The 12,629-nt window shown below is 42.4% G+C and overlaps 1 protein-coding gene across 1 annotated transcript in view; it reads left to right on the top strand.

The window, feature by feature from the left end:
- The window catches only part of NOTCH2 (notch receptor 2), a 168,785-nt gene that overhangs the window by 143,572 nt on the left and 12,584 nt on the right, over nucleotides 1-12,629 (top strand). Inside the window, exons 19-24 of the mRNA XM_034654188.1 lie at nucleotides 243-444; nucleotides 2,069-2,222; nucleotides 2,803-2,987; nucleotides 4,533-4,665; nucleotides 9,263-9,499; nucleotides 11,881-11,993. Of these exons, the coding sequence (XP_034510079.1) occupies nucleotides 243-444; nucleotides 2,069-2,222; nucleotides 2,803-2,987; nucleotides 4,533-4,665; nucleotides 9,263-9,499; nucleotides 11,881-11,993 (1,024 nt within the window). The remainder of the gene's footprint in view (nucleotides 1-242; nucleotides 445-2,068; nucleotides 2,223-2,802; nucleotides 2,988-4,532; nucleotides 4,666-9,262; nucleotides 9,500-11,880; nucleotides 11,994-12,629) is intronic.

Genomic DNA, 12,629 nt, shown 5'->3' with positions numbered 1-12,629 from the left:
GGGAATCTCTAATAAACTCAGCCTTTTATATACTCCTGTAACCTTTTTGGTTGTAGAAATGAAGCTGGGACTCAGGCTGATTGACACCCAGTCTAATTTGGAAAAAGAAAATTTATTAGATCTAGGAATTTAAGACGTTCAGGAGTGTCTGCCTCTGTAACTAGATTCTAGGATCCGTACTTTTAAATAGCAGGTCAGAGGAACCAGATTACTTAGCTGGCATTGCTTTCTCTGCTTCTCAGCTCCTGTTTCAATGGTGGCACCTGTGTCGACGGGATTAACTCCTTCTCTTGCTTGTGCCCTGTGGGCTTCACTGGCCCCTTCTGCCTCCATGAGATCAATGAATGCAACTCTCATCCATGCCTAAATGAAGGAATATGTGTCGATGGCCTGGGTACCTACCGCTGCACCTGCCCCTTGGGCTACACTGGGAAAAACTGTCAGGTAATTAAATTTCAGCCCATTCAGCTCCCACAGAGTAGCTGAATATTACACTTATTTCTCTTCTGAGCAAAATGAGCCCCTCCTAAAAAGGAAAATTCTGGCTCTCAGGGGAGAGGTCTCTTGAGATAAATCTGCATAACTTCTTAATAGCTGGCAGATTCCAAAATGGTGACACTGGCAAGATTATACAGATTAACAAGCATGAGATGATTATAACAAGCTAACCAAGAACTGCAGAGAAATACATGTGGGAAATAAGTGCATAAGCGGTATTTATGTTGGAAATACAAAAAGGGAAATAAAGAACAGTCTAAGTAAAGTCTTTAAAGCTCAGATACAGTATCTAAGGGGAATATAATAATTATTATTATGTCTTACAGTGTTGTAACATTCTCAAAACGAAGCTAGTTACATGTCTTTTAAATTCAAATATGTGAATATGCATTTTTATAGACCCTCAGAGCCAATGAGGGCAGCCTTTCATTTCATGAAAGAAGAAACTGAGTCCCGAAGGGGGCAAAGAAACCTTTCCAAGGTTGCGTACCAAACAGCATTGTATTTATTTATTTTTACTTTTTAAATTTATTTGACATAGAACGAACAAGTGAGGGGAGGGACAGAGGGACAAGCAGACTCCCCGCTGAGTGCAGAGCCTGACATGGAGCCGGATGCAGGGATTGATCCCAGGACCCTGAGGTCATGACCTGAGCTGAAGTCAGATGCTGACTGAGCCATCCAGGCACCCACATTGTATTTAATTTTATGCTATTTTTACCTCTTAAACAATGATAGAATGATAGAATAACAGAATTCCAAAGAATTTAGGACTAAGTGGCCAAATTTAACTAGCGTTACGAGGTGCACTTCAGTTAGGCTTTGGTTATATTGGACGTTCAAATACTTACCTCTGCATATTAAACAGCTTGATGCTGATTCTGGATCAGAAGTTTATTCTTCCTTGGGCTCTTGCTCATTTTCACAGTGTGAGGTTACAGGTACCAGGGAGTGCTCCACACATAGCCCCTGACCCCTTCTTTCACAAACACTCCATGAGTGTGACCTTGCTCTCCTGGAGGTCAGATCACCACATGCGAGTTATGGAGAAAGGGACTAGTCTGCTCATATTCTCTGCCTCATGGTTTTCATAAGCCTCATTTTCTCCCCTCTAAATAAGCTCTGTGACAGCTTTTAGGTTTATTGACAGGCTTTCAGTCCTTTTACTCATATTTACTATGGACAGATTTGATTGAGACCCATGTGGATTTCTCCCACAGAATTAGCACAGATGTTATGGTCCTGACAGCTGTAATTTCTTTCTTTCTGTCTGTACAGGGTGGCCACAGATCTGGACATAATCATAACATAGGGAATAACTTAAACTATTAGGCTCCCTCAAATTCTTAAACTTCTTTGGTAAGAACTTTTTAAATAGCAGAGCTAAGAAGAATTAGACTATATTAAATGATTGAATTACCTGAGAACATTGGACTGTTTTAAGACTTGGCTGAGGGCTCTTTTTTTTTTTTTTTTTAATTAGTGTGCTTTCCTTTGATTCTTAAAAAGCAGTGTGACTTATTTTCTTCTTTTTTGATATGTGGATGTTGGGTGTATCCTTCTGTTTCAGACCCTGGTGAATCTCTGTAGTCGGTCTCCATGTAAGAACAAAGGTACCTGCATTCAGGAAAAAGCAGAGTCCCGGTGCCTGTGTCCATCCGGATGGGCTGGTGCTTACTGTGATGTGCCCAATGTATCCTGTGAGGTGGCGGCCTTCCACAGAGGTGAGCTCTGCCCCCTCAGGCTCCAGGGTCACTCCCCAAAGTATCGGCCAACTAGCAGCATTTTAGGGGCAGGTATTGTTACCCTGGGAAGAGCGGACAGTGGTGGGTGGTCAAGGCTCTACAGAAAGGTCTGAGATGGAAGGTGAAAAGGCAGAGGCACAGGCTTAGAGATTCTAAAAAAGAAATGTATGTAAAATGAAATGAGGGTATAGTCCACTTTTAGCACTTATTTCTTTTCTTTTCTTTTTAAAGATTTATTTATTTATTTTAGAAAGAGAGAGTGAGAGAGCAGTGGATAGGAAGGGGAGGGTGGACAGAGAGAGGGAGAATCTCAAGCAGACTCCACGCTCAGCATGGAGCCCAACATGGGGTCTCTATCCCACAACCCTGAGATCGCTACCTGAGCCGAAGTCAAGAGTCGGACGCTTCACTGAGCCACCCAGGCACCCCAGGGCTGGTTTATTTTCAATATAAATCTGGTGGTAAGGGCCATGAACTAGATAAGACTATAATTAGTTGGTCTGAACCTGACACATTGTGTGCTCTTCTGTGATGTTTCTTCTTGTACTTGGTTTCCTAGGGGTGTCCACTGACCGCCTGTGCCAGCACTCCGGCGTCTGCATCAATGCTGGCAACTCACATCACTGCCAGTGCCCCCTGGGCTACACTGGGAGCTACTGTGAGGAGCAGCTTGATGAGTGCTCATCCAACCCCTGCCAGCACGGAGCCACCTGCAGGGACTTCATCGGCGGGTACAGATGTGAGGTAAGCTGAGCGGGCAGGGGTCAGAGACCTCCCGATGATGGTGCAACTATTGTGAGCACTAGCGTACTGAAGTTAGCTGCTTATGACTTATTTTTATAATTTATAGATTTTTGTTTTAACCAATCACTATTATATTGTTTACCAATCACCACTGGCTTCAGTCTCCTTGTGTAATAAGTTAACGTGGCTCCAGTAAGGTATTTTTATAGAGGTCTGGAACCATCTCACTTGCATAGAGTTGCCTCCGGATTCAGAGCCAGCATTCACTGCCAGAGTGCATTTCACAGGCCAGCGGTTCAGTGGCCCCTGGGACTTCCCTGAATAGCAGCTGAGATAGGAGAAGCCACTTTGAGGTGTGTCCCAAGGTTGCTTAGCCTGTTCCGTGTAGCATCACACTAAGTATGACGTGTATATATTTGAGGAAGTGTTGTGTCTCAATGAACATATCACTGTCTTCCTGATGGGCTGATGATGGGTAGTGCAAGATGTTAACAAAACACCAGGGATTTGGATTTCACAGCAATTCAAGCCACCAAGGAACATTGAGAAAAGCTTTACTTCTCATGAAGGAGCTAAAGATGGCCTCTTTATGTTGGCCCCGCAGTTATTCCTTCACAGTGGGCTGGGACCTGTTAGTTCAAAAGCCACCAGTGCCAAACTCAAATTTTTACACATCCAGTTGTTCTAAAAATAGCCCTAATAAAGCAGATTTTTAGCCATGTAGAGCCTTTCTTCTTTGCATATTCTGCAAAGCTATACCCAATATCGGCAATCCATAGGTAAGCCCCAGGACATAAAGACCCCAAGCCAGTGCTGCCCTTCAGAGCTCTCTGACACAGAGACTGTGGCCTGGCTGCACCAAACATGTAAGCCTCCTCTCTGTTACCCCCTTCCCTTGGAATTCATTTGCCCTCCTCTCCTTACCTTCCTCTCTGCTCTGGACAGTCTCATGCTGAGGGACGCCCTCACATGCAAACCTGTCAAAGCATTGCCCTATAAAGCCACTTCATGGTCAGGGTCTTTTTCCTTGATCAGCCCTGAAATCCCTCAAACAGCTACATCTACCACCTTAGCTAACACACCCCTCCCCCATCTCAACCAGTTTCTCATACATATGTGCAGTTTCCTGAGTGTAGAGATCAATAAATGCAGTGTGTTTCCTGCTATCCACACATACCTTTGAACTGAGTCATAGGGTCCTCATTGCATACCAAGGAATGCATATTTTAAAGATGGGAAAACCTGCATTGAGGAGCAATGCAAGTTTTGCACAGGCATCAACTCTGAAATATCCCTCAGAATGTTGAGTCCTTGCCTTTGTTATAAAGTGGCTTTTCAGCTGGAAGATGTTAATGTCAGCAGGCTGCAAGCTGGCCGTGCGCAGGATGATTGGTAGAGCGTGTGATGGTGCTGGAGAAGCATATAAGAGCTGGATGGGGGCAGGGGGTGGGCAGAGGTATGCAGCAACCTTCAGATCTCATTTGCTCTGGTGGTCTGTTTCCAACAATGGTCCAATGTTTCTTCCTTTTTGCTTGTTCCTGTCAGTGTGTCCCAGGATATCAGGGCGTCAATTGCGAGTATGAAGTAGATGAGTGCCAGAATCAGCCATGCCAGAACGGGGGCACCTGTGTCGACCTTGTGAACCACTTCAAGTGCTCCTGTCCACCAGGCACTCGAGGTATGATGTCAGCCCTGCCTGTCTCCATCTAGGGCATTTTCTTCAGTTATAAATCCATTTTTAGTGTGGAGGAGGTTTTAAAAAATTAACCATTTAGTTCTGGATTCTGGTAACTCAGGCCATTTCATTCTCTCGTCTCTTGCCTAACTCTGATGTTCTGACTCATGTTCTCCGTTCTGTCTGGCTGTTGTTGACATCTTATGTTCCATGAAACACAGAATGTGGAAATGATGCAGTGTTGCAACAAAATTAGCCTGGTTAGCAAGATTTCTTGGTGCTTCAAGGGAAAATAACTAGTGGTCTCTTGAGTAAACAATTCACATTTACTAGCTTGTGTGTTTTTTTAAACTTGCCAAGTATTGCCTCCATAAGGTGGAGGAATGAATGAAATGAAAACATTTGCCTATTTTCATAAGCCCAGGGGAGGAAGCGAGTGGCCTAAGGCTGTAAGTAAGAATTGCAGTAAAGCTTACAGAGCCCAGCCCTAGACTGAATGATGGGTCATCAGTCCACCGTGGGCATTGCCCCTGCCTCCAAACAATCTCCTGGAGAGAGCTTGGAGTATTGTTTCTTAGAAGAGGTGTAGTTATAACCGTTCTGAGCAGCCTGTAAAAAGAAAAAAGCTGAGGCCGTCCACAATGATGAGAAATTCATCTCAGTGTTGAAGAGAATAGAATGTCAGGGAAGTATTTACACTTTCTTAGACCTTTGTGCCAGTGAACTTTGAAAATTTATCTTCCTTGAGTTCAGGGTTTGGCTAAATTAAAATAGGAGAGAGGGCCCCAGTAATAGGATAGTTATCAAGCAATGAGGTTAAAGGGGAAGAGAAAACTCAAGAGAAACAGCCTTTAAATATTTAAAGGTTTGTCCTGTGAAAAGGGGATTTGTTCTCTGCTTTAGAAATCAATAGTTGAAAGAGAAGTAGAGGTGATTTTTATTCATTATTAGTTCCTTTTAATAATTTTACTGTTTAGGATAAGCTCCAATTCTGGTGGTAGCAATTAAACCTCAGATCTCAGTGGCTTCACACACCAATGGGTTTTTTTTGTCACTTGAAGTCTTGAGTGTCTCTGAGATACGAGGTGGCAAGCACTTGGCCTCCAAGGCCTCCACAACAGAGGAGGAGGGACAGACTTGTAGGGTCATGGAGTAGCTCTCCCTACCTCAGTCTGGACATGACACCCATCCTTATTGCTCATAGTACGTTGGCCAGAATTAGTAAAATGGTGTCAGTCTGACTCAATGGGAGACTGGGAGTGTGGGAGAGCACATGGATATTCATTGCATGCTGAGATTTCTGCCGTACATAAATGTTCTATGAATTACAGGTGTCAGTCCTAGGATGGACCATTTCATAAGGCAACAGAAGTTCTCTCTTCTGTTTGTTAAGGATGGCTTAAACAATAGTTTTGCTATTAGTATTGACAGTCTTTTTCTTTCAATACTTTGAATATGTCATCCTACTGCTTTTTGACCTCTAGGTTTTTGTTTTTTGTCTTTTAATGAGAAGTCAGCTGTTAACCTTATTGAGGATCGCTTGTACGTGATAAGTTGCTTCTCCCTTGGTACTTTCAAAATTCTCTTGTTGTCTTTGTCTTATTACCTTTTGGTTATGATATGTGTAGGTATGGATCTCTGAGTTTATCATGCTTAGAATTCATTGAGTTATCTATCATATTCTGTGTGCTTGGTTAGGTACGTAGAGTGGTATTTATTTCTCCTTTCTTGACTTCTCTGGCCATTGGTGAACCTTCAGGAGACTCAAATCCTGTAAATTCATTGTGAGAGTTATCACAATGATTGTTTTTATTTCAGTACTCCTGACCTTTGGATCTTGGCCTGGGGGCACCTCAGATTCCAGTTCAAGGCTAACTGTTCTATGTATCCCTACTACTTTGCTTCAGGCTGAGGTTGAGCTCTTCTCACTTGATAGGTCTGTCTTTTCCTGCTGGTTGCATTCTGATGGGATGATAGGCATCAGTGTTCATTTTACTAGCAGCCCCTAATTACCAAGTATTCTGTGTAAGGGGAATCATAAACTAGTTTTGTTTTTTACTGTCTCGTTTTTTATTTAGTTTGTAATTAGGTAATATATGTACATGTCCCAAATTTTATATATAGACACACACACACTTAAATACATACACATGTAGTAGAAGCATAAAGTAAAAATTCTCTTTCCAGTCCCCTTCCCCATACCTAGTTCCCCCTCTCCCACAAACAAGTAACTTCCACTTTATTTTAGTTTCTTGTGTTATCTTCTATTTTTTTATGTGTCCTTCAGAATTTCTTTATGTATGTAGAAGCCAAATACAAAGATATTTTTATTTACCCCACTTGTTACTCTGAAGATAAGGCATTAAACTCTTGCATTGATTTTTTTTTTACTTAATTGGAGATGTTTCCATATTAATTTATAGAACTTCCTTCATTTTTTTCATCCTGCAGAATTTTGAGCATAATATATTGAACCAGTGACCTAGTGATAAAACCGGGTTTCTTGCATGTGTATATTTGTAGATAAATTTTCAGAAATGGAATCGCTGGATTAGAGAATTAATGTGTATTTGTAATTCTGATTGATATTCCTGATTCATAGCATATGAGCATATTGGCTTCTCCTCAGTGAGGATGACTGTATTCTCATCGATGAGTCATTTGGTTTTCCTCTTTCAGTGGTTTCTCTGTTTGTATCTATATCCTTTTTTCCCTATTACATTGTTCACCTTAATATTCTACAGAGTAACTATGATACAAAATATTCTCAATTTATTATTTTTTGTCTTTTTCTTTATGATTTTTTTCATGCAGAGCTTTTTATTTTTATTTTTTTAAGATTTATTTATTTATTTTAGAGGGAGAGGGTGGGGAGGGTGCAGAGAGAGAGGGAGAGAGAATCTAAAGCAGACTCAGCACTGAGCACAGAGCTTAAGTGGGGCTCGATCTTAGGACCCCAAGATCAGTGACCTGAGCTGAAACCATGAATCAGACGCTCAACCAGCTGAGCCACCCAGGCACCCCTGGAGCTTTTTCAGCAACACCTTCTACGCTCTAAGATTATAAAGGCATTCTCCCATATTTTCTTTAAGTACTAGAATACCGGAGCACTTTTTCCATGTGGCTACTGATTTGTTCCAACACAATTTACTCAATATTTGATCTTTTATACAATAATTTGAGATGGCAACTTTATCAAATTCTAGATTTCCTTGTGTATTTAGGTGTTTTTCTGGACTTTTTTTTCTTTATTCTATTAATTTATCAATACCACTCTGTTTTAATTATTAAGGATCTTTGTTTTCGGGGTTTTCCAGGCTATGGTTATAGTTTACTTTTTCATGTAACTTTAGAGTCAGATTGTCTATTAAAAAATCCTGGTGGCATTTTTTATGGGGATCACATTACATTTATGAATCTGTGTAAGGAAACCTGATATCTTTATGATGAGGAATCTTCCTGACCAAATCATAACTAATCTTTTCATTTATTCAGATCTCCTTTTGTGTCTTTCAGGGCTATTTTAAAGTTTTCACATAGGTATAGTACATTTCCTTTTAAGATTATTCCTATAATTTTGTCTCTTTCTACTGCTATTGAAAATGAGGTCTTTTTTCCTTTTTTTTTTTTTTTCAAAGATTTTATGTATTTATTTGAGAGAGAGACAGAGCATGAGCAGGGGGCAGGGGCAGAGAGAGAGGGAGAGAGACAAGCAGACTCCCTACTGAGCACGGAGCCCGAGCTGGGGCTTCATCCCAGGACCCTGGATCAGGACTTGAGCCAAAGTCAGATGCTTAACCAACTGAGCCACCCAGGTTCCCTCTTTTTCCTTTTTAATAGCCTTGCTTGTATGCTACAAATATAAGTGGCGAGAATACAGAACTGTTTTTCTTTCTTTTGTAATTTTTTGAATCATTCATGGAATCATCTCTAGAATTGTCATTGATTTCCTTCGTACTCTCAAAAATATTTACAGATATTCATACTAGATGGCTCATTTACATCTATAGTACATTAAATGAGTTCTATTTTAAATGGAATAACCTTTGAGCTCTCAACAGGATATTTCCTCTATAATTTTTAAAAATAAGAAACTTAGTACACATTATTTTACAGAAGAAAAGTCAGTGGTCTAAAACTTAAATATATCACTCAAAATTTAGTTCCAGTTCTTACCAGTATTTTTACATACTTATAATCTATGTGTTGATTGTGATAGTCTCTTTTGAACTGTTTTTATAGTTTGAATAAAAGAAATAAATTAATGAAAAATTGCTGGGTCTCTCTTGAGCTCGTTTCCTCATCTCTCAGGTGGCACGAAGAATGCCGGCTACTGCCCAGCGGCTGCTTCGGTGGGTTGGGTGGGAGAGTATCTGTGAGGCCCTGAGCATATTCTTTCTGTGGCTCTTACTGGTCACCGGGAGGTTGGCAGCTGTCATGGATCAGGAGTGCGCTGTGCCCTGCCCGACGTAAAAGGTCCTATCGCGGATCGAGACGTGTAACCTGAATAACTGCAAAATGCCAACAGGGTGGCTCTTTGGCTGGAAAGCAGCGTTCCAAATAATGTCATCATCCTCTGTCTCTTCTCTCTTTCCTGCAGGCCTGCTTTGTGAAGAGAACATTGATGACTGTGCCGGGGGCCCCCGCTGCCTTAACGGTGGTCAGTGTGTGGATAGGATCGGGGGCTACAGTTGTCGCTGCTTGCCTGGCTTTGCCGGAGAGCGGTGTGAAGGGGACATCAATGAGTGCCTCTCGAACCCCTGCAGCTCTGAGGGCAGCCTAGACTGTATCCAGCTAACCAACGACTACCTGTGTGTCTGCCGCAACGCCTTCACTGGTGAGAGCCTCTCTCGCGCCCTCAGCACTCTGCTCAAAGGGGCTTCGTGTGAGGAAATTGGGCCCCGTATGTCACGTCCCGGACCCAAGTGAAGCTTTTCTCTTACATAGGAAAAACTAGACCAGCTTAATTCAGAGCCCATTTTTCCTTAGATCTGTGCTTCATGGATGTTACAGTCCACCTCTGCCTTTTTTGTTTTTCCTGAGGTGCTTTCTCTTTTGTTATACACTGATTATATCACACTGTAGCGGAAATAGGAAAAAAGAAATAGAATGTTGGGAGTGGTTGAGCAAAATAACACTTTTTAATTGGGGCAAAATACCCATAGCATAAAGTGTACCATCTTAACCATTTTTAAGTGTACAATTCAGTGGTATTAAATACATTCACATTACTGTGTACTGTGCTGCCAGTGCCAAATCCATCCACAGAACTCTTTCACCTGAGGAAAATAGTGTCTTGTGTTCAGAAACCATACATCTGCTCTGGTTTCATCACCCTATCTCCTTTGGCACGTAATGGCCTGGGTTACTGGGTAGTCACTGCCACGATGACCTTTCCACCTCTGGGACCCAGAGATGATTAGGATCTTCTAGGTCATCTAAGGGGAGGAGGTCTGATTTTGGGTGTGTTTAAGCAAAAACGAGTTCATGAGGGTATGTACTGGAAAGCTGCAGGAGTATAACCTGCGCAGCTAAGAGTTGGCCATGTTCCCAGTCTCTTCTCAAGCTTCTTCCTTTTCATCACAGATGATGAAGATGACCAAGTCCTGCCTCAGAATAGGGGCTTGTCATAGGCACTTATTAGTTATTTCTGAAGATGGGCAGCTTGGTGACTTTGGAGGACCACAGTAGTATCTAACAGTGGCAGGGTCGTCAGATACTCAGACGTCTGCCTGGCATTTCTGGAGTCATTCCAGACTTTATGCTGTAGTAGTATTCCTTGGAAGTCAGATAATAGGCTACAGTAGTCTCCTTAGTAATAATTCGGCAAGTTGGACTCTGCTATACTGTGAGCCCATCTCTAGACTTCCTTCCTTCCAATTTTAAAGAACCTTGGTAATTTATGAAGAATGGGAGGGATTTTGCACTGTGGAAAATGCCTGGATGCGATATCAAAAGAGAATCAGTCCATGAAGAACATCATACCTATTGAGGCAATGCTGGATGCAAAGAGTGTGAACAGTCTGTCCTACAGCCTCATATTAGCCATGAGGTGCTTGGGAAGCCAGAGAAGCAAAACTGGCTGCTGTTTCTTTCATTGTCTCTGAGGCTTCCTTTATCTGGAAACCCTGACAATCACAAGAAAGGGGGAAACAGATGAAGGAAGGACTGAAGACCACCTTGAGTTAGGGCCCCGCCACCAGGAAGTAGTGGTGATGCATTGTCCACACTTGCAATTCAAAAGAATCCCTCAAGCTCATTGGTTGTAATTACTGTGGGATGCAGTTGCTAGATGAACATTGAGGGGTCATCTGTCCCTGAGCTGCATGTCCATGTGACGGCTGCTCTTGGGTAATGGCTGCTGCTGTGATTTCAAGAGACAGGCACCTATAACTCTTGCCTTTTAATTCTGACTGGCCAAAGCTATGACCATTTTAATTTCCTTTTGAAAGCCCCTCTTCTCTTCATCAGCGGCTGCAGGCCAGCGGGGGCCCATCTCTTGCTGTTTGCCAGAGGCACCAGCTGTGTCTCCAGGTCTCCCCCTTGGTTCCAGTTGCTTACTTCACTTGATCATGCAGCAGTGGCCTCAAGATGCCTTCTGTTTTAGAACCGTTTCTAGAGGAAATTAACTCTGGAAAAATTAAGCTGTATTTAAAAGCAGTGCTGATCAGATTATAGAAAGGCTAGAAAATGATTGAAAAGAGATATTATGCATGAAAATTCTCTGTAAGCTACAAATCACCACTTGGATGTGTTGGCCTGGTGTAGCCGCTCCTGTTGAAGTTGACTGTTTTAACAAAATGCACTGAACAGTTTTGCTAAATGTTTCTTTTGGCTTATGAAAGCTACAGTAACTTCAAAAAAATTAAAAAGGTGAGGTGTCCTTTTCTTTTTCTTCTCTTCCCTTTTTTCTTTCTTTTGGTTGGATTAGAGTGATTTTTCACATCCGTGTCCATTCTGCTTTATGAGTCTGTTCAGGGATATGTGTCATGTGTACTTATAGTGTGGGCAAGACAGATGGGAGTATTAGCCTGAGCCAGTGGCAGTCCAGTGAGTGTTTTCCTCATCTTCTCATGTTCCCTTGGGTTTAGAACTCAGCTCACACCTCTTGCCGCATCCCTCACCGTTTGGCTCGTTCCCGTCCCAGCAGCACTCTGTTCAGTAACACCCAGCTACTACTTCTGCCTTTTAAAATTCCTTTCCGTTTTTTGCTTTGAGGTCGTCACTGTGAAACTTTCGTCGATGTGTGTCCCCAGATGCCTTGCCTGAATGGGGGGACTTGTGCTGTGGCCAGCAACATGCCTGATGGTTTCATTTGTCGTTGTCCCCCGGTAAGTGCCATGGTGTCTATTTAAGGGGCATGCTGTCTTTCATACAATCTGGACAAAGCTGAGATTAGACCTGGTTTTTCCAAGCTCCATTTGGAACTTTCTTGGTGGGGAGATTTCTTAATTTTAGCTCCTTCACAAAAAAGTGCTGGGGTTTCCCATTTAAAGCTGTTAAGATACTCCCAGAAACAGTGAGCTCCCTAATCTGTGACTCTCAGTCTTTAGAAGCACGGGAAGTGGTGGGATGTTCCTTTGAAAACGGGCTTCTGGGTCCCGTGCCGGAGGGTAGTCTTGCCTCTCAGACTGGGGCAGAGTTGGCTGGAAATGCTACTCTGCTTACATTCCTTAGCAAGGATTATTTGGAAGCAAGCTGGTTGTTGCACTAGAAGGAAGCCTATTTTTAGCCATTTGCTGTGCAAACTCTTTGGCCTCTGCCAGAGACTAAAACCCCCCTGAAACAGAGATGACTATGTGTGAGGACATACCAAAAGGAAACCCGTGCAGTAACTTTGGTCTGGCTGAGCAGGAAATATAAGAATAAAATGACACGGAAAGCTTTTTAGATGCCCCAGACTCCTGAAATAACACCCCCCCCTTCCAAGCCATTATATGAGTGGTCTAAGGGCAGCTAGGGAAAGT

Source organism: Ailuropoda melanoleuca, chromosome 2 (assembly GCF_002007445.2).
Source record: "Ailuropoda melanoleuca isolate Jingjing chromosome 2, ASM200744v2, whole genome shotgun sequence".
Classification (NCBI taxonomy): domain Eukaryota; kingdom Metazoa; phylum Chordata; class Mammalia; order Carnivora; family Ursidae; genus Ailuropoda; species Ailuropoda melanoleuca.
This window is presented reverse-complemented; position numbering and strand designations above follow the sequence as displayed.